General features: G+C 39.7%; 1 protein-coding gene across 2 annotated transcripts in view; it reads right to left on the bottom strand.

Moving 5' to 3' along the window:
- The window catches only part of CALN1 (calneuron 1), a 529,462-nt gene that overhangs the window by 13,644 nt on the left and 494,654 nt on the right, over positions 1–21,164 (bottom strand). For both annotated transcript variants that reach the window (XM_007485687.3, XM_007485689.3), the window contains one exon: positions 20,125–20,281. In XM_007485687.3, the coding sequence (XP_007485749.1) occupies positions 20,125–20,281 (157 nt within the window). The remainder of the gene's footprint in view (positions 1–20,124; positions 20,282–21,164) is intronic.

Below are 21,164 nucleotides of genomic sequence, written 5' to 3'. Positions count from 1 at the left end.
TGCATTTTAAAAACATGCTAAGTGGATTGCAAGATGTCAAAAAGGGATTATTAAAATGTATCTTTGTGTAATTTGGAAATAAATTTAATTTAATTTAAAACATCAGAATAAAAACCTGCTAAGGAGAGGCGTAGGGTTTTACCAGACTACCAAAGGAGTCCATGACCCAAAAAAGACTAAGGATGCCTGTTCTGGGGTGATACACCTCCATGAGCCTGGGTGAGCCTGGGTGAAACACTTATGCTGGCTGAACCTCAGTTTCTGTATCTATAAAGTGAAGCTGGCTTAAATGACCCTGGAGGTGCTTTACACTTTCAAACACATGATCCTTTGGTGCCTATCAGAGGCAGTGTGGTGTAGTGGATCGAGAGTCATCCTTGATGGGTATATGCACACTGGCAAGTTGAGACCAGATCATTTCAGGAGGGGAGAGTGCTGATCACTGCTAGGATTGCTCAGTGTTGAGCCTGAGTTAAGCCTTAAAGGGAGCTGAGGATTCTAAGAGGTAGAGGCAAAAGGTGAATGCTTTGGATGCATGCATGATAGACTGGACAAAGGCACAGTGGTGGGAGATGGGAGATCAAGTTAGGGAAAGACCACTCAGGTTAGTTTGATTAGATCAGGAAGAGGAATAGTATGGAAGATGTCTGGCAGTTCACATTTGATCCTAGAGGCAAAAGGAAGATTCTTAAGCAAAGGAGAGAATCAGTTCACCTTGTGTCTTGGAGATGGAAATGAACCTGGGGATGTTCTCTCCCAATGCAGGTCAGCACCAACTCTGCAACTTTCACACTTAAGAGAGTTGCTTGGGTTACTGAGAGGTAAAATGATTAACCCAAGATTATAGAGTCTGTATGTGACACAGGTAGACCCTGCGAATTCATATTATTGATATGGTCACTCTCTGGAGGATAGATTGGAATGAGGAATAATTGAATTATGAAGAATGGTTGCTGGGGGCAGCTAGGAAGCTCAGTGGATAACCAGGCAGGCCTGGAGACAGGAGGTTTGGGGTTCAAATTTGGCCTTGAATGCTTCCTAGCTGTATGACCCTGAGCAAGTCACTTAACCTCAATTGCCCAGCCCTTACCACTCTTTTGCCTTGAAACCGATATTTAGCATTGACTCTAAGACAGAATGTAAGAGTTTAAAAAAGAATAGTCCCTGGGCAGGGCAGGGCATCATTTATTTATGGACTTACTGTTGTTTTCCAGTGACTATCATTCAGCTCAAAGCATCACTGACTTGGGCCAAAATTCATTGCAAAACTACCAGAGAGAAAATAGATGTAATGTGACCTTCAAAATAAATTGTTTTAGTTCAAAATGCTATGAACTAAGAAACATAATAAACATGGTCATGAATCAGAGCTCTAGAGCTGAAAGAGACTTGAAGAGACCACATAGTTTGCTCTTTTTATTTTACATGAGATCGTAACTAAGTCACAGAGAAGTTAAATAACTTGCATAAAGTCACTTAGCCATTAAGTAGCTAAAATGGGATTCAAATTCATGCCTTTGGACTCCAAATCTGGCAATATTTCCAGAGAAACATTTCTTGACACCTAGATGGCTCAGTTACTACATAATAGAATTGGTCTGAATTTCCAAGCATGACAATATGTCATGTTCTAGACAGTTTCATAAAAGAAACTATTTGGGCACCACATCATCATGTCTCTAACTCTAAAGGCACTTCAACTGTGACTTTCTTCATGAACAGAACAAAAGACAGGCTCTAAAATTATGTACATGTCTATGATAGACACTACATGATTTGTCTTTCATTGAAATTGGTTTGTATACATTCATCTAGCCTGTCTTCTCCTTCTTTCCTTCCTGTCTGCCTGCCTTCCTTCCTTTCTTCTCTCCTCCCTTTCCTTCCTTCCTTCCTTCCTTCCTTCCTTCCTTCCTTCCTTCCTTCCTTCCTTCCTTCCTTCCTTCCTTCCTTCCTTCCTTCCTTCCTTCTTTCCTTCCTTCCTTCCTTCCTTCCTTCCTTCCTTCCTTCCTTCTTTCCTTCCTTCCTTCCTTCCTTCCTTCCTTCCTTCCTTCCTTCCTTCCTTCCTTCCTTCCTTCCTTCCTTCCTTCCTTCCTTCCTTCCCAGATTCATGTTACTTGCTGTTTCATACTTCATAAGATGCAGAGGCAGGCATAGTATAATGGAGAGAACATTGGTGCTGGAGTCAATAAGACCCAAGTTCAAATCCAGCCTCAGGCCGTCACCCTGTAATCCTGGGTAAGCTATTTAACCACTCTCAGTTTCCATTTCCTCATCAGTGAAATGAGGATAATAAAAGCACGTACGTTACAGGTGATGGTGAGAGGAAAGAATGTGTGCAAAGCACTTTGCAAACTTTGAAGTGTGATATAAAAAGTGAGCATTTTTATAGCACCTTAAGGTCTGCATGTTCTTCCACTTGGTCTTTACATCATCCCTGGTAGATAGGAGCTATTTTTTAAGAACCCTTATCTTCTGTATTAGAACTGATACTAAATATTGAGTCTAAGACAGAAGAGTAGAAAGGGCTACTAGGCAATTGGAATTAAGTGACTTGTCTAGGGTCACACAGATAGGGATTGCCCAAGGTCAGATTTGAACCCAAGATCTCTTGTCTTTAGGCCTGACTCTATCCACTGTGCTTCCTAGATGTTCCTGGCAGGTGCTGTTTTATTCCCATTTTACAGATGAGGACACTGAACCACATAGGAGTTCAAGGACTTGCCTAGGGTCACAGGGCTGGCTAGTAAGTGTCCTCAAGAAGCACTGAAACTCAGATCTTCCTGATTCCAAGCTCAGCATTTCATCCATGGCATGACTATTAGTACCTAGAAAGGACCAACCTCTTTATTTGACAGAAAAGGATATTAAACCTCAGAGATGTTAACAGAATTTATTAGGCACCTATTGTATACCAGGTACTATCCTGAACTTGGGGGAGACAAAGGCAAAACAGAACAAAACAAAACAAAAGGAAATGATGTTTGCTCCCAACGATCTTATAATTGATCAAAGGAGATAGTGTGAATATATGTTCGTTTGTGTATGTAGATGCTTATATGTCCGTATAAAAATACAAATATATATACTTATACAAATATGTGCATATATTTATAATCATGTGTACATGTGCACATATATGTATATAAACATACCGATATACATGTATGTGTAAATATAAAGATTCAGATCTAGGTCTCTTGATTAAGGTGACACCAGCAGCAAATATCAGAGCTGGGACAGAGCCCAGGTCTTGTGGCTGAAAATTCAGTGTTCTCTCCATGATCTCACAGGGGAGGAGAGAATACAGTATAGGTATAATGGATGGATTATTGTCTTTGCCCTTAAGGGCTTTACATTCTAGTTGGGAGGGAACTGGCCCATGGCAAATAGAGATTCACAGTAAAAACCCAAGCCAAGAACAGTAAAAGGTAACTTATCACCAAATGCTAAATTGTGTATGACTACATCTAAGGCAGTGGTCCCTAATTGGGGAATCCATGAACTTTTCTAAAACTTCTTATTGTTATTTAAAATCCTTTCCCTTCCATCTTACATTCATTACTGATATTAGTTCCAAGCTAGTAGAGCAATAAGGGCTAGGCAATGGGGGTTAAGTGACTTGCCCAGGGTCACACAGCTAGGAAGTATCTGAGGTCAAATTTGAACCCAGGACCTCCTGTCTCTAAGCCTGGATATCAATCCACTGAGCTACTCTGATGCCCCCTCTAAAATTATTTTAATAGCTGTATTTCTCTCTAATTGGTTTCCTTCATAGTGCTATGTATGATGAGGCAAAGAGATGGAGAAATGAAAAGAAAGCAAATCTGGGGAAGGGATCTGGCATGGCAGGTGAGCCAGGCAAGTTCAAATCTAACATTGTGGTGGAATAACCAGCATGGGAGTCCTTCTCAAAGCAACCAAAGTAAATTTCCTTTTGATCCAAGGGGTTGACTTAAAAGGGGGTCAAGCTGGGTGGAAGGAATTGGGGAGAAAGGGCAATGTAGAGAAAACTCCTATTTGCAGGAGTTTGAGAAAGCAAGTTTATACCCACAAAACCTTGCTTTGAGGATCATTGTGGCTGCTTTGATGGAAACATTATTCCAAGCTCAGGAAGAAGGGAAAGGTCAGAGATAGCTTGAGATCATGGAGATGAGCTTGCATTTATTTCTGATAAGGAAGGAACTGTTCTGAGTCACCAGTCAGAACTTTTACACACAGGGCAAGTAGCAAAAACTATGTGTAGGGGAAATGATGCACAACATGGCCTCTTTTGAGGTTTGGTGAAGCTGGGAGGGGGATAAGCTCTCCCCAGTTCACCATTTGGAAGCTTCCTATTTGAAATGAATTTTGTTAGTTAGATACAAAGTGCTAAAGGGATCTTGGAACTTTAAGGCACTCCAGAAGTCCTCAAATCCAACCCCTTCGTTTTCATATAAGGAGTTGAAGCCTATAGAAATGAAGTGACTTGCTCAAGGTCACACTGGTAGTACATATCATTACCAAGATTTCAATCCAGATTTTTTGCCACCCAATCTAGTAACCTTTCCACTGTAACACATTATCTGCTGTCAGCACTGTATAAAGTGAGCATCCTGGGAGAAAGCCCAGATCATCCCTCCCTGAGTCTCCTGTTAACAACTTCAATCTCAATGGGAATGACTTGTTGGCCCAAGTCAAGCCCTATCACTTGATGACAATTGTTATAATATCAGATATTAGGTGAGATTAGATTCCTATTACTGAATACAAAACTTGTGGATTTGCTAATAAGTGAAAGGAGGAATGGTTTTAACGAAGAAATCTTCAAGTTAGCCACAAGTGATTTAGTTTATGAGAAAAATATAAATCATACTCAAATTCAGTGGTTCTTAGCCTGGGGTGGGTGAATCTAAAAGATTTTTAGATTGTATACACACACACACACACACACACATATATATATATATATATATATATCTTTTAGATTAGATGTATATATATATATATATATATATATATATATAGTTGGATAACTGCCTTTCCCACTTGATCAATTTCCTTTGTAATCCTATATATTTTGTTTTATGCATTTAAAAATCTCATTCTGAGAAGAGGGTCACAGGTTTCTCCATAATGCAAAGGGGTCCAGGACACCAAAAAATGATTAAGAATTTCTCTAATTGATGCATTGGTTAATAGCTGCTCTGTTTATCTAGGAGGTGCAGGGGATAGAGTACCAAGACTAGAGTCAGAAAGACCCTTCTTCTTGTGTTCAAATCCAGGCTCAGATACTTACTATGTGACCCTGGGAAAGTCATTTAACCCTAATTGCCTAGACCTTGCTGGTCTTCTGTCTTAGAACTGATACTAAAACAGAAAGTAAGGGGAAGGAAGGAAGGAAGGAAGGAAGGAAGGAAGGAAGGAAGGAAGGAAGGAAGGAAGGAAGGAAGGAAGGAAGGAAGGAAGGAAGGAAGGAAGGAAGGAAGGAAGGAAGGAAGGAAGGAAGGAAGGAAGGAAGGAAGGAAGGAAGGAAGGAAGGAAGGAAGGAAGGAAGGAAGGAAGGAAGGAAGGAAGGAAGGAAGGAAGGAAGGAAGGAAGGAAGGAAGGAAGGAAGGAAGGAAGGAAGGAAGGAAGGAAGGAAGGAAGGAAGGAAGGAAGGAAGAAAGAAAGAAAGAAAGAAAGAAAGAAAGAAAGAAAGAAAGAAAGAAAGAAAGAAAGAAAGAAAGAAAGAAAGAAAGAAAGAAAGAAAGAAAGAGAGAGAAAAAGAGAAAGAAAAAGAGAGAGAAAGAAAAAGAGAAAGAGAAAAAGAAAGAGAGAAAGAAAGAAAAAGAGAGAGAAAGAGAGAAAGAGAGAGAGAAAGAAAGAGAGAGAGAGAGAGAGAGAGAGAGAAAGAGAGAAAGAAAGAGAGAAAGAAAAGAAGAAAGGAGGGAAGGGAGGAAGAAAGGAAGGATAGATAGATAAGTAAATACTCATTATTATGATGGACACAGGGGACTAGGTTTCACTGTGTTGTCTTGAAGTCTCTCCACTCCCTGCTTTGTTCTGTCCCTCTGCCTGCTGCTGCCTCCTTCCCTCCCATTTTCCTCCCTCTCTTAGCTTCCCCTCACATTCCCAGGTTGCATGGTTCAGGCCCAGGATCCAGAAGCAGCCTCTCCCCAGCAGTGATGTATCATGTCCTTTTCACTTGAATATCATCATTGAGGATGAAATGCCCAAGGTTCCCAGCAGGAGCATCACTTGTTAGAACCAGGTCCGAGGGCAGGCACCCTGGGATCTGGCTGATTTCTTGTGTTGTGACAGGTGCCTTTCAAGCCTGAGGGAGAAGAGCTTGGGGCTTGGGGCTACAAAGTCTATTATTTCCATTCCTTCTATATTCTTTCTTTCTTTCCTCTCCACTTGTCTTCCTTTTCTCCCTCATTTTTTCTCTTCCTTCTTAGAAGCGTAGATTTAGATCTGGAAGCTACCTCAAAGGCCATCTAGTCTAAACTCTTCAATTTTTTAAAAACTCTTACTTCTGTTTTGATATCAGTTCTAATACAGAAGAATGGCAAGGGCTAGGCAATCTGGGTTAAATGACTTGCCCAAGGACACATAGCTAGGGAGTATATGAGGTCAGTCTTCCTGACTCCAAGGCTAGCTCCTTCTCTGTAGTGCTATCTAAGCTCTTCATTTTACAGAAAAGGAAACAAAGGCCAGAAAGGTTAAATAATTTGCTCAAGGCCTTTCTTTTTCCCTTCTTTCCACCTCATTTTATCTTCTTCCTTTGGGTGATACTGAAGAAAGTGCCTACATTTTGTGTAATTAATTTCTGTACCCTAGAACTCCAATCCCCAGCATCCCATATTCCTTCTCACCTTACATGCTGACATAGGAAGGTTATAAATTTTGTGTAGCCCCGCCTCTCACTCTCTCTTGATCTGATAGGTTTGGTGGAGATGGCGTGAAGTGAGTGGCAGGAGAATCTATTGATGTGGCCTTATATTTTGTTAGATAATTACCTTTTGATTCTTTTACTTCGAGTGATCATTAATAAACTTTATAAAATATAATACTTGGAGTGTTGGACATTAATTTAAATCCTACAATTTCGAGTCAGAGGACCTGGATTGAAATCCTACTTGTGTAACCTTGTCATCATACTTCAGTTTCCTGATCTGTTAAATGAAATGGTTGGATTGAATGGTTTCTGAGGACCCTTCCAGTCCGAGATCTGGGATCCTACAATCTACACAGACACATGCCGCTCCTGCTTTGGCTCCTATGAGTTGATTTAAAAAAATGTTTTGAGGGCAGCTAGGTTACACGGTAAATAGAACACTAGACCTAGAGTTGGGAGGACCCGATTTCAAATTTGACCTCTGACACTTCCTAGTTGTGTGACCCTGGGCAAGTCACTTAATCTCAATTTTCTAGCCATTGACACTCTTCTGTCTTAGAAGGTTGAGGGTTTAAAAAACAAACAAACAAAAAATCAATTAAAAAATAATTCTGTCACTGGCCAAAGTTCTAAATGAAGGAAAAGGTGATCGACTGTAAAGGCTGACTTGGTAATGAGGTCTAGGGATGTTTTGAGAAAAGACAAAAACACTGTGGGGTTGGGGGAAAGGGATCATTTGGGGAACAAGTGAATCTTTTCCTCTTTTTTGGTAGACGTGACAGAGAGTGACAAATGATTGCCTGGAATTCACATCTCAGTATGGATTACATGGTAAGTAAATCAATAGCAAACACGATCAATCTTAATTCAGAGTCTAATTTTGTATGAGAACACTTAATAACAATCAGGTGACAGGCAGGCAGGCACCAGGGTGACCTGTCAGCAGGAGTCCACACACCTGATCTGAGGGGATCAGATGGTGGAATTACAAATTGGGCTCTGACTGGCAAAGAGGGGGTGCTCATGGCCAAAGAAAATGGCTTGTCTTAGGAGCTGCTTGGTGTTATGAAAAGAGTTGAGAGGATTCAAGGTTAAATGAGCCAGCTTCAAGGGAAGTCTTGGCTTAGGCATAGCTCAGTAAACTTGGACATTATCTCACTGAGGCTCAGAGTCTTCATCTGGGAAATGGGAATATTAGAACTTAGAAGCTCTGAATAGTAGGGAGGGTTTTGTAAATTATAGAGTACTACAAGCAGTGTGACTAGCAAGGTGGAAGAGTAGATAGGAAGCCAAGCCTACAGTCAGAAGACTCATCATCTTGAGTTCAAATCTGGCCCCAGACACTTATTAGCTATGTGACCCTGGGCAAGTCACTGAACTCTGTTTGCCTTGGTTTCTTCATCTGTAAAATGAGTTGGAGAAGAAAATGGAAAACCACCCCAGAATTTTTGCCAAGAAAACCCTAAATGGCATCACAGAGTCAGACATGGCTGAAAAACGATTGAACAACAAAATGGAAGGGTGTGAATTGTTCCAGATCTGGTGGGCACATTCCTGTAATATCTGTTACCAGACAGATGAAGGTTGGTGGAATGCCTGACCTTTGAATTCTGAGCTCCAGTGGGATAAGCTGATCAAGGGTCATCACTAAATATGGTAGACACTTGAGAGCAGGGCAGGGGATTGTAGGCTGAGGGGAACTGTCCATCAGGCTGCTTAAAGAAAGGGGAACTATAAAAAATATTTTTTAATTAAAAGACAAAGATTAGTTATAATCTATGCTTAAGGTGAAGGAAGATATTGCATAAATGCTCTTTTTAAAAAACCCTTACCTTCTGTCTTAGGATCAATACTGTGTATTGGTTCCAAGGTAGAAGAGTGGTAAGGGCTAGGCAACAGGGTTAAGTTAAGACTTGCCTAGGGTCACCCAGCTGGGAAGTGTCTGAGGCCAGATTTGAAGAATAAATGCTCTTTACTGTAGTAGGCTTAACTCTTGAAATCATCACATTTTATCTATTTGCCTTATCAACCCCCAAGAATCAAAATAAAAGATGTGGAACGCCAGAAAAAAAAGAAAGGGGAATGAGCCCAGAACTATAAATCTTGAAATTTCTCAGACTTGTGAATGTTAAAAATTTCTACATTGAGGAATCCTCCATTGGAACAAATTCCCTGCTGGGAACATTCCCCATTTTGATGTGAGAACTCGCCAGGATCAGAAATGGGAGGACCTCTACTCCACCCGTACTTAAGACTGCTTCAGGGGATAAAACTCCTTGCTAAACAATGAAAATACTTGGACCCATGCTTATAATAAGGCAAGGAGTTCTTTGAGCCATGCCTGTTTTTTTAGAATTGATATAATGAGATGCTAGGTACCTAAAAGGGTCGGGCAAGTTTTCTCTTAATGAGATTAGTTGACTCAGCTGTGTTTTCACTGGTTCAGACTTACTGAGGAGATTAGTCAACTTAGCAGGGATTCAGATGGGCAGTCCTTTGGAAAACATCTACAGTGATTGGTAGATGTAAGGACTTAGGGGAGGTGACATAGGAGAAAAACCCCTATATAAGAAAAAGCAGAATCTCTTGAGAAAAAAATCCTTTTGGAGGATCTCTGATGAGGATCGCTTGGGAAGAATCTCTTGAGAGAGGCTCTGGAGAAGGGAAGCTCTTGGAGGACAATCTCTAAGGAGGTCTCACTGGAGCTCCTCTGAGGGGACTCTGTCCCTCTGGAGGCGCTGGAGAGAGGCCCTTTGGAACAGTCTCTGGCTGGAAGGCTCTTTAAGGAGGACTCTGACTGGAACTCTCTCTGGTGAAGTCAGCTGAGATGGAGCTGGCCTGGTGTCACTAGAATCCTTGCTTAGACAGACCTTGTGGTGAGTGTTAAAAGACTGACTGACTGATCTCTCTCTCTTAAGACTCAGGTCTAGGCCATGTTGGCTTACGGCCTTTCATACTTATTTCCTTTTTCTCTCTTTTCTTTAATTCCACATTTGTATTAATTAAAATCTCTATAAAACCCAGTTGAGTTGGGTATTTGAATAATTGGGAATATTTCCCTGGTGACCACCTTATATTTGATTTAAAAACCAAGGCACTGTAGTGAAACATATTTTCTGTGGTCAAATTTACTCACCCTCTCTTATAGCTATCACAATTTATATCTTCCACCATTTTAACTCACTACAGTTTACAACATCACTCTTTTAACTGTTACAGTTTAAGGTCTTCAACCATTTTAAATCTAACAGAACAGACCAAAGCTCCCATGATGATCAGTCATGGGACTAAGCTTCTGAGAGATCATTGCATTTTCAGCTTGGGTAAGAAAGCAATCCATTCCCAAAAGAAGAAAAAGAAAAAGAAAGCTAGAAAGAGTCCTGCATTGTTATTAAAAAGCACAGGGCATTCATCTGTTCACTGGCCCATCCCGTTCTCATTTGGTACTCACTCCTCCTTTACATATGTGAGATATTATCATCAATACAATACAAATAGCCAACTACTAATAACCTGAGTGAACGAATTGCCTCAAAATGATAAACTCTCTGGTATTAATAATAATAAATGAGAGGCAGTAGGGTAAGGTGGATAGTGAGCCAGCCTCAGAGTCAGGAAGCCCTGAGGTTGAAGCCCATCTCTGACACAATATGGTGAAGTGGAAAAGGTGCTCAATTTAGAGCCCAAGGATCTGGGTTCAAATCCCAGCTCAGACCATAGACAAATTCCTTAACTTCTCTTTGCCTCAGTTTTCTCCTCTGTAACATGAATGGATTGGATTAGGTGGTCTCAGAGCTTCAGTTCTATGATTCCTTTTGCTCTTGCCCTGATGCTGAATCCCTAGGACCTATCCATGTGGGGCTTTCTAGTTCTCTGCAGCTGACCTCACCCGTAGGTACCATCTTCCCTAATTAGAATGTGAACTTCTTGAGAGAGGAGTGCCTGGCTTTTCTTTTCATAGTCTCAGCTTTGTACTTGACACCTAGTAAATGATTAAGAAGAAGCTTTTCTAACCCATTCCATCCTATGATCTGCCTCCCGCCTAGATGAATGCCAGCAAGTTCCTTCAACTCTTGGAGCCCCAGGTAATCCTCTAAGACTGCGGAGAAGGAGCCCACATCTACAAAGGTGGAAGGAGACCCTCACCAGGGGTTTCCCTGAGCCAATGAAATCACTGGCCTGACCCAATATAACAATACTAATAATGTGAATGCCTGGCATTTACAGAATTTGAAGTGTTTTACATACATTATTTCCTCTGACCTTCATAACAATCCTGGGAGGGTATGACCACAGGTATTATTCTTTGTTTTATAGATGAGGAAACAATGTGGGAATGGTAATGAAGAGTCCAGGGCCACAGGGAGTCAGACAGCACAGGAAGAACAGAGAAAAGGTTCAAACGTGGGTCTTCCAGCTTCATATACATGCTCTTATCTCCCACTGAAAACTAAGAATACAATACATATGTGTGTATACACATTGATCATGAGCTTATAGGGTCATTCATTTGGAGGTAGGAAGGAACTGAGAGGCTACAAGTCTAACTTTCTCATTTTACAGATGAGGAAATTGAGGCACAGAGCCTTTAAGTCACTTTCCTGGAGTCCCCCAGGTCTTAAGTACCTGAGATAGGATTCAAACCCAGTTCTTCTTGATTCTAAGTTCTGTGCACTATCTGTCATACCAGGCTTCCCGCCAATAGCCAATCAGTGCTCCAATTGTTCTAATCAATGTGGAAACTTCTTTCAATGCCTTGGATTACAACCTATCCATCCCTTCTAACGTTGCTCAATATCCTCCCATAAGTTGGTCCCAGAAGCCCAGCTTCCACACCTTTCTTGGCCTTCTTTCCCTACATGCTCCTCCCCACACACTTTCCAGCTCTCCTTTATGTATCTTCTTGCCCCATTAGAATATAAGATCCTGGAAGGCAGGGACACTCTTTGTCCATATTTGTATCCTCAGTGTTTATCATGATGTCTGGCATGCTATGATTAAACTTCCTTCCTTCCTTCCTTCCTTCCTTCCTTTCTTCCTTCCTTCCTTCCTTCCTTCCTTCCTTCCTTTCTTTCTTTTTATTCTTTTTCTCTCTTTCTTTCCTTCTTTCTTTCTCTCTCTCTCTTTTTTGACTTCTTTCTCTTCCTTTCTTTTCTTTCTTTCTTCCTTTCTTTCACTTTCCTTCTTTCTTTATTCTTTCTTTCTCTCTCTCTTTCCTTCCTTCCTTCCTTCTTTCTTTCTTTCTTTCTCTCTCTTTCTTTCCTTCCTTCCTTCCTTCCTTCCTTCCTCCCTCCCTCCCTTCCTCCATTCTTTCTTTCTTTCTTTCTTTCTTTCTTTCTTTCTTTCTTTCTTTCTTTCTTTCTTTCTTTCTTTCTTTCTTTCTTTCTTTCTTTCTTTCTTTCTTTCTTTCTTTCTCTCTCTCTCTTTCTTTCTCTCTCTCTCTCTTTCTTTCTTTCTTTCTCTCTTTCTTTCTTTCTCTCTTTCCTTCCTCCCTCCCTCCTTCCTCCCTCCCTCCTTTCTTTCCTCCCTCCCTCCTTTCCTTCCTTCCTTCCTTCCTTCCTTCCTTCCTTCCTTCCTTCCTTCCTTCCTTCCTTCCTTCCTTCCTTCCTTCCTTCCTTCCTTCCTTCCTTTCTCTCTCTCCCTTCCTTCCTTTCTCTCTCCCTTCCTTCCTCCTCTCCCTCCCTCCCTTAAACTGACTACTGAACATTTTGTTCCAGCCACAGCAACTCTTAAAGACAACATACTAAGTCAGAAGGCCTAGAATCATAATAGCAGCTAACTAGTACAGCACAAGGAGAGCTGTTGTTATAGTCAAGAAAACCCGAGTTCAAATGTTTTCTTCTTCAGACACTAGTTTTGGATCCAAGGCAAGTCATGTAATGTGTCTCCTTTTTGTCCTCTGTAAAAGAGAACTAATAACAGCATCTACCTGCTAAGGTTGCTGTTAAAGACACAATTAAATATTTGTAAAAGTAAAAAGAACTTTAAAGTTTATGTAAATGGTAGTAATTATTATCAATAGCAGTAATTTTAAAAAAGATGTTCCTAAATTTTTGGACAATGTTGTAATTGGCCTTTTGTTGTTGTTATGATCCACTAAATGTGACAACATTTTATTCTCCTGTAGGACCCTGAATTTAAGAATCCAGGAGGGTATCCTTCTAGACAATCTTAGAGGGTACTAGGATAGTTCTTTTCTTTTTAAAATAATTCTTATCTTTTATCTTAGAATGATTCTAGGTTTTTACTTTAAGACAGAAGAGTGATAAGAGCTAGACAATCAGAGTTAAGTGACTTGCCCAAGGTCACATAACTAGGCAATATCTGAAGTTAGATTTGAAGCAAGTCCTCCCAATTCCAGACCTGGTACTTTATCCACTGTGTCATCTAGCTGCCTCTGCTAACAAAATTCTCAAGAGAAGTTTCTTTGAGCCAGCTAAAGACATGCAGAAGAGATGCAAGCCCTGCCCCTGGGAAGATCACAGCAGGCTAATATTTATTATGATTTTTTAAATTATCCTATTTTTGTTGATATCTTTGTTTTTTATATCACATGAATTTCTCAGTATCTACTTCTCTCATCCCATCTAGCTGTCCATCCTTGTAACAAAGATCTTAAAATGCTGGTAGATGAGTCAGAACAAGCGGAGTTTAAATCTTATCTCAGATACTAACTGTGTTACCCTGAGCAAAACTTTTAATTCTGCCTGCCTCAATTTTCTCAACTACAAAATGGGGATAATAAAAGCAGTGACTGCCCAGGATTGTGAGGATCAAAGGAGATCACAAGATGAAATCCTTGGTTATTTCATTTTTAAACTTATAATAATAATGTTTATAATACATTATAAGTTTATAATAGGTATAAGCTTATAATACTAATATAATTATAACTAATTTATAGAGTTTTGTTTATAAGCTAAAATTCTTAAAGAAAAAGAAGGGAAGCCAATTGTCAAAACTAGCCAACACACTGACCAACTCTGATCATATATTCAGTATTCCACACCTCAGAACATTATTTAAGAAAGAGGTTTGTCAGGAAACTGAGTAAATTCCTGCTATTCTCCCAGAGGAATCAAGTGTCCTCCTGCTGGATCTTATTTTGTTTTGTAGCTCACTTAGGATTTCATTGATACAGGGAGCTCTAGTGATACAGTGGATAGAATGCCAGACTCAGGGGCAATCAGACTCATTGCCCCAAGTTCAAATACTGCCTCAAGTACTTACTAGGTATGTGACCCTAAGCAAGTCACTTCACCCTATTTGCCTCAGTTTCCTCATCTGTAAAATGAGCCAGAGAAGGAAATGGCAAACCACTCCTGGATCTCTGCCAAGAAAACCCTAAACCCTATTTGCCTCAGTTTCCTCATCTGAAAAATGAGCCAGAGAAGGAAATGGCAAACCACTCCAGTATCTCTGCCAAAAAAATAATTAAAAAAACCCAAATAGTGTCCCAAAGAGTCAGACATGACTAAAAAATAACAGAATGAATGAGAAAACTCCCTTTACTTATACAGTTCACTACTTGCTCTGTGACTATGATCTTCAAGAGTTTCTTATGCCCCTAAGAGGTTAAATAATTTCTTTACAGTCACAAAGCAGCCAGGAGGTATCAGAAGCTTAGATGTTCAATGATGGACCAGAACAACTCCAAAGGACTCAAGATGAAAAATGCTCTCCACCTTTGGAGAGAGAACTGTAGGAATCTCAATACAAAGTCAAGCATGCCAGGGTTCATTTTCTTTTCTTCGTGATTTTTCCTTTGATATGAGTCTTCTTCCATATGATGAATATGGAAATAGGTTTTCATGATCCCACACATCTACAACCTGGATTAAACTGCTTATAATCTCAGGGGAGGGAAGGAGGAAGAATTTGGAACTCAAAATGGTAGGAAAATTTACCTGTAATTGGAAAAAAAAATATCATTGATCTAAACAAAATAACAAACTAAAGGCATAAATAAAAGCTGCCTCCCAAAAGACCTTAAAGGTTCTTGGGGTAAATAATAGGGAGGAACCAAGTGGAAAAGTGGTTATCTTTGTTGTTCAGCCTCATTTAGGATTTTCTTGGCAAAGACACTGGAGTTGTTTGCCATTTCTTTTTCCAGCTCATTTGACAGATGAGGGAATTGAGGCAAACAGGGTTACGTGACTTTCCCAGAGTCATACAACCAGTAAACTGGACTTGAATTCAGATCTTCCTTACTCCAGTCCTGTTGCTCTATCCACTGTGCCACCTAGCTGCCTCCTGGATATCTTTATGGATTTGCAAATAAATAAGGTTTGCAGGTCATACTTTAAATGATAACATGAAGTATATTACCCCTGTCTGTGTAAAGAAAGGTAACTTCTGGCTACCAGTCATTGATAGTGCAACATTCATTCATTGAAATTACATTAATTCAGAATTTATGGTGATCTGGAAGGGATCTTAGAAACCATTTGGTCCACCAGCCCTTTCAATGACAGGAAACTGAGGCCCAGAAAGGAAGAGACAAAACCTGATGTCACATAGCTAATAAGAGGCAGGACTGGTATCCCAAAGAGATTTTTTTTTAATGGGAAAGGATCTGTTTGTACAACAATATTTATAGCTGCTCTCTTTATGATGGTAAAGAATTGGAAACTAAAGGAATCTCCCTCGATTGGGGAATGACTGAATAAATTGTGGTATATGATGGTGATGGAATACTGTTGTGCTATGAGGAATGATGAACAGGATGGTTTCGGGAAGACTTCCATGAACTGATGCAGAGTGAAATAAGCAGAACCAGGAGAACATTATACATAATAACTGAAATACTATAGAATGATCAAACATGATAGACTTTGTTACTAACAACAATGTAGTGATCTGGGATTTGTGAAAAAGAACGCTATCTAGCTCCAGAGAAAGAACTGTTGGAGTATAAGTGCAGATGAAAACATATGATTTGTGACTTGTTTATTTGGATATATGATTTGGGGTTTTGGCTTTAAAAGATTATTCACCTACAGAAAGGAATAATATAGAAATGTGTTTTGCATGGTAATACATGTATAATCTAGAAAAAATGTTTAAATATTTAAAAAAAGAACCAGGATTGAAAGTAGAGCCTACATATTCCTGACATCCTCCAGGGTTCTTTTCCCTACGTCACTCTGTCACTCTCTATTTGCTAAGTAAGTCATTGTGTGAACAAGATGGCAGGGGGCATGTTTAATCTACTTAAGGAGAACAAACTGTTTCTAAGTAGCTTGGCAACCCTTGTTTGCAGCCAACAAATATTATTTTTCCCCCAAAAAATAACATTTAGTATATTTATTAAAGCAGGACCAGCAGGACCTCAAGTTGGAAGCAGTTTGTTAACCATCAGTTTGTGGTACAACATGTACTCTGCACACAATTAAAATACATTTTAAATGGCCTTTAGTTCAGACTTATCTTTAGCCCAGACTGGAATTTCCCCAAGTTAATCAGAATCAGGGAAGTTTCTCTGGAAGAAAGGCTCCTACTCGACTAACAATTCCTCATGGAGAAAATTTATTACCCAAGGAGATTCACTCATCCCTTTTCCCAAGATCTTTTCATTGAGCCAACCTTAATTTTCTTTTAGTTTTTTGACTATTTCAGCATCTAATTATATGAGCTGGAATCCCCAAAGAGTTCTGTTCAGTTTTTTTTTTAATTCTGTACCTCTGTTTGGAGATAATACTATCTAGACTGTGCTTGATCTTTTCTTATCTGGGAATCTGACTCTTGGGAAAAGGACCATAAGATTCTAGAGAGTTAGAGCTAGAAGGAATCGCAGTGACCAACTATCTAGCCCAACTTCTTCATTTTACATTTGAAGAAAATGAGGCCAAGAAAGATTATGCTGCTACCTACTCCAAAATCAAGGTCATGAAGGGAGCAGATGTCAGAGCTAGAAATGTAGCCTTGGTCTCCTGCTTCCACACTGGCTCTCCCTACTTCTCACATCTAGCAGCTTATAAAGATTGCTACTTTTGGCTTTGATCAACTCTGTGTGGGCAGCTAGGTGGTACAGTGGATAGGGTACTGGGCCTGGAGTCAAGAAGATTTATCTACCTGATTTCAAATCCAGTCACAGACACTTACTATGTGACCCTGGGAAAGTCACTTAACCCTGCTTGCCTCAGTTTCCTCATCTGTCAAATGAGCTGAAGAAGGAAATGGCAAACTTCTCCAGTATCTCTGCCAAGAAAAATCCCAAATGGGGTCATGAAGGCTTGGCCACAACTGAAAATGACTAAACAGCCACAGTTCTGGATACCATCACTATGAAGGATCCACCAAAAGTATCTTTGCCATCAATGATATAACAATTAGGAAATGATTGTAGAATTCTATTTATTAATTTGACTTTGTTCAAAAATGTTTCCAAAAAGAGTTAGAAGAATAAATGCAAATTAAAAAAGAAGACCCTTAGGGACTGGGATGAACATGAATCTTGCTGTTTCACAATCTCTCCTTATTTTTATGCATTTTATATTTTAATTGATTGTACAGGAAGAGTAGAACTGGAGAGACATGCAGAACAGTTACTTTCCCCAGTATCTATTATTGCATTTTAAGAATAAATAGTTCATAGTACAAAAAATGTTTCCAAATGTACAAAGAGGGTTTAATTTGTTTAAGAAACAAACTTTAAGCAGGTTGAAAAAGAACTTTGAGTATTCTGTTATGGTGATGGACAGGATAACCTTGATGAAAAGGACTTTTATAGAAGCTCTAAACTTCAAAGTAGGAAGAAGTGATTTACATGGCTGTCAAGGAAATTCTTGATTGAAAATAAATAAAAAGTATACAAATGGAGAAGAACTGGCATGTGGAAATACATAGGATCCTAGAGAATATCACATATTTATATAGCATTTCAAGATTTGCAAAATATTTTAAATATGTCATTTATCTTCTAGAGAAAATTGAAGATATCAGCAAATCATGGATTTAGAGAAATCATGGATTTAAAGAGGGAAAGAGTGTATAATTCAATTTCCTCAATTTTACAGATAAGAAAGTTGAGTTATACAGAGGTGAAGAGACTTGCCCTAAATCATTCTTAAGTCCATGTATGATTCTGGGATCTTTTAAACTAGCCCGAAGAAAGAACATATAGGTGTGCTTTGTCAAGCTTCAGAGGAAAAAAGATGTTTTTTATCCAGATAAGAAGAGACTTGGATGAAGCAGTGAAATTAAACATTATCAGGCATTACCTATACCAGGAAACCACTGCCATTGGCTGGACACCACCAGATGGAGGCACCATCTTTTACCTAGTAGTGAGTATTGAAATTGCATGCATCATGGATAGGAGGAAATAAGCCCATGTATTTCTAAACCTTGTCAAATCCTGATGTATACTATGAAATGGCACCGTCTAGAAGAGTTGCACGGATAGGACATTCCCTAAAGAAAGGGGTAGCAGCAGAAGTCTTGATAGCATAATTCCCTTGGTTTCCTCCTAGCAGCTCAAACAGCGTATCAAAAGAACATGCTTCATCTTTTTCACAAGCTTGTCTCTCCTCCAGAGTTCCTAGTTTTGGCCATTGGTAGTACTTTGCCCAAGTCCACCATCCAATACATGCATGTCTTTTCTCTCTCCCTCATCCTGCCTCCAATATCAGTAGCTAGGTGTGGTTGATTCTATTTCCACTTCCATCTGCCCTTCTTCATCACTTATACAGCTACCACCTTAGCTTAGGTCCTCATCAGTTTTCACCTAATCTATTGTAGCAGCCTGGTCTCCTTACATCTAACCTCTCTCCTCTCCAACGCAGCCAGCAAAACAATCTTCTTCCTTTTTTTTTTTAATGCTATTAAAAAAAAAACACACCTCATCTTCGACTTAGAATCAAGACAAAGTATTGGCTCCACAGTAGAAGATCTGTAAATGGTCAGCAATTACGGTTAAGTTACTTGTCCAGAGTTATACAGTTAGCATGTGTCTGAGACCAGATTTGAACCCAGGATCTCCCATCTCCAGGCCTTGACCTTTATTCACTGATCAACCTAGCTTCCAGCTTCCCATCACAAAAATAATCTTCTGAAGCATGGGACTGATCACACCATTCCTTCTCTTACTCAAAAAATTTCAGTGGAGTCCTATTGCATCTGTGACAAAATACACTCTTCACAGTTTGATATTTAAGGAAGGACTTCCATGATTTGCCTCCAATCCACCTTTCTAGCATTATTTCACATTTTTCCTCTTTATTACCTCCTCAAGTCATGGCACAGTGTCTAGCACATAGAAAGAAAGCTATTGCTAAATGTCTACTACTTGGTTATTTTGTGGCAGGGCAGTGTGCTGAGTACAGAGAATAAAAGATGTTAAAATGTAACTTCTCTGAAAGCAGGCCCTTTACCACCTTTGTCTTTTTAGCCTTGCTTCTAATATATTTCCTGGCACCTAGTAGGTGCTCAGTAAATGTTTTCTTGATTGCCCAGCTGTTTGTTTGACTGATTGATAGTTTGTTAGCTCCTAGAGGACAGGGACTCTCTTTTGCCTCTTTGTAGCTTCAGTTCTTAGAAAAGTGCCTGACACATAGTAGGTGCTTAATAAATGTTTATTGAATTGAATTTACATGCTTGAGTTTCAGCCAAGCTGGACTACTAAGTGTTCCATGAACTCAGCATTATATGAAGCAGTCAGGCAGTAAGGCAGTTATTAAATGCTCGCCTGCCTTTATACACCCCAAAAGGTCTATCTTCATGCTTGCTGTCTCTTTCCTCCTTTCCTCCTCTCTCAATTCTTATCATTTTTCAAAGCTCCTCTTGGGTACCAGCTCTGGAAAGCTACTTCTAGTCCCCACAGTCATTTCTACCTTTGTATTGCCATTGCCTAGTACGATTCCTGGTACAAAGTGGACATCCAGTAAATACTTGTTGATTGACTAATTGATTATTCCCAGAACACCTCACCTGGATCTCTCCTTTGTTCCTACTGGTGAAATATAAACTCTATGAGGGCAGGGACTCTTTGGTGTGTATCTTTATAACCCCAGTGCCTCCTTGCACATGAGCTATGCTTAATAAATGGGGAATTGAAAATGCTGGAACCGGACAGAGTTCCATGCCTCCAAAAGGTAGACATTCTAAGTAACTTCAGTTTTTTGCTTTGAAAATATAGCAAAAACTTTCCAGAGGGGAGACTAGATGCAGTCTTCATCTACCAAGGTCGGGGCAGCAGATCTAAATGCCCATCTAAATTCTGGAAGGCATGGGAATAGGTTTGCAGTGGGTCAGGCAAAGAGACCTACCTCCTTCAAACTCTGTCTGGCAGTTTCCTGAGTTCTCATTCAAGCTCTCTTCCTCATTGATAATAATGTTTTCAATGTCCTTCATTGTTAGGTGATCCCGAAATGCATGGTACAGGATGTGCTTCAGCTCTTCCAGCGTTATCCTTTGCATGTCAAACTGCAAAAACAGAGATGGTGAGTTGGTTTGAGAATGACCAGAGGATGCCCAGGTACATCTTGTCCCTCGGAGACAGCCAAGATACAATGAAGTTACAGATCCTTATCCAAGGTCCAGCTCTAACTGAAGTGCTTGGCATTTAGTAGGTGCTTAATAAATATTAGTTTGATTGAGCCTGGAATCAATTACTCAGGAATGGAAATGTAGAACCTGGAGGGGCTTTAAAAGCCCTTTTAGACTCTAGTCTAGTCTAGACTCATATTTTACAGATAGAAACAGGCTCAGAGAAAGTAAGTAGCATTTCCAAAGGTCACTGAGAAGTACCCAATGTATTATCCTGTGAGGATGTAATATACTCTATTTGCTTCTTTTATATAAACATTTCCTGTATCCTGTTCCTGCCTCTAATATAGAAAGGCTAATAGTTAGAGATATAAACAATTTTAAATTAGGACAAAGACTCAAACTTGTCTCAATTTTAGAATTTTCCTAAGTGGGGGCTCTGAGCTATGGTGGCCACATTATTAACTTTTCATTTGATAGAATTCAATGAAACACTAGAGGAGGAGAACATATGGACCCAAGGACCATAATATTTTTCCCAACATAAAAAGTAAGTTAATTATTGTAACAAGTTGTATCTGATTAAATCTTCAGAGATAAGTAGGTTACAAAAGAGGAAGCAGTTGCTGAATAAGAGGTTACACTAAACCATCACCAAGGAGGAGATAGGGAAGACTCTGAAGGATTTAGCTCCTTTTTTCCAACAGGGAAGAGGGAGCAGAAAGGATTGACTACTGGCTGGCAAAATCTATACTCTGCTGTGACACCTAATGGAATTATACTGAAAAATTCCTGACCTCCTTCCTCTCCAAATTAAACT

Source organism: Monodelphis domestica, chromosome 2 (genome assembly GCF_027887165.1).
Source record: "Monodelphis domestica isolate mMonDom1 chromosome 2, mMonDom1.pri, whole genome shotgun sequence".
Lineage (NCBI taxonomy): Eukaryota > Metazoa > Chordata > Mammalia > Didelphimorphia > Didelphidae > Monodelphis > Monodelphis domestica.
The sequence above is the reverse complement of the archived record's forward strand: the minus strand, read 5'-3'. Positions and strand labels throughout refer to the sequence as shown.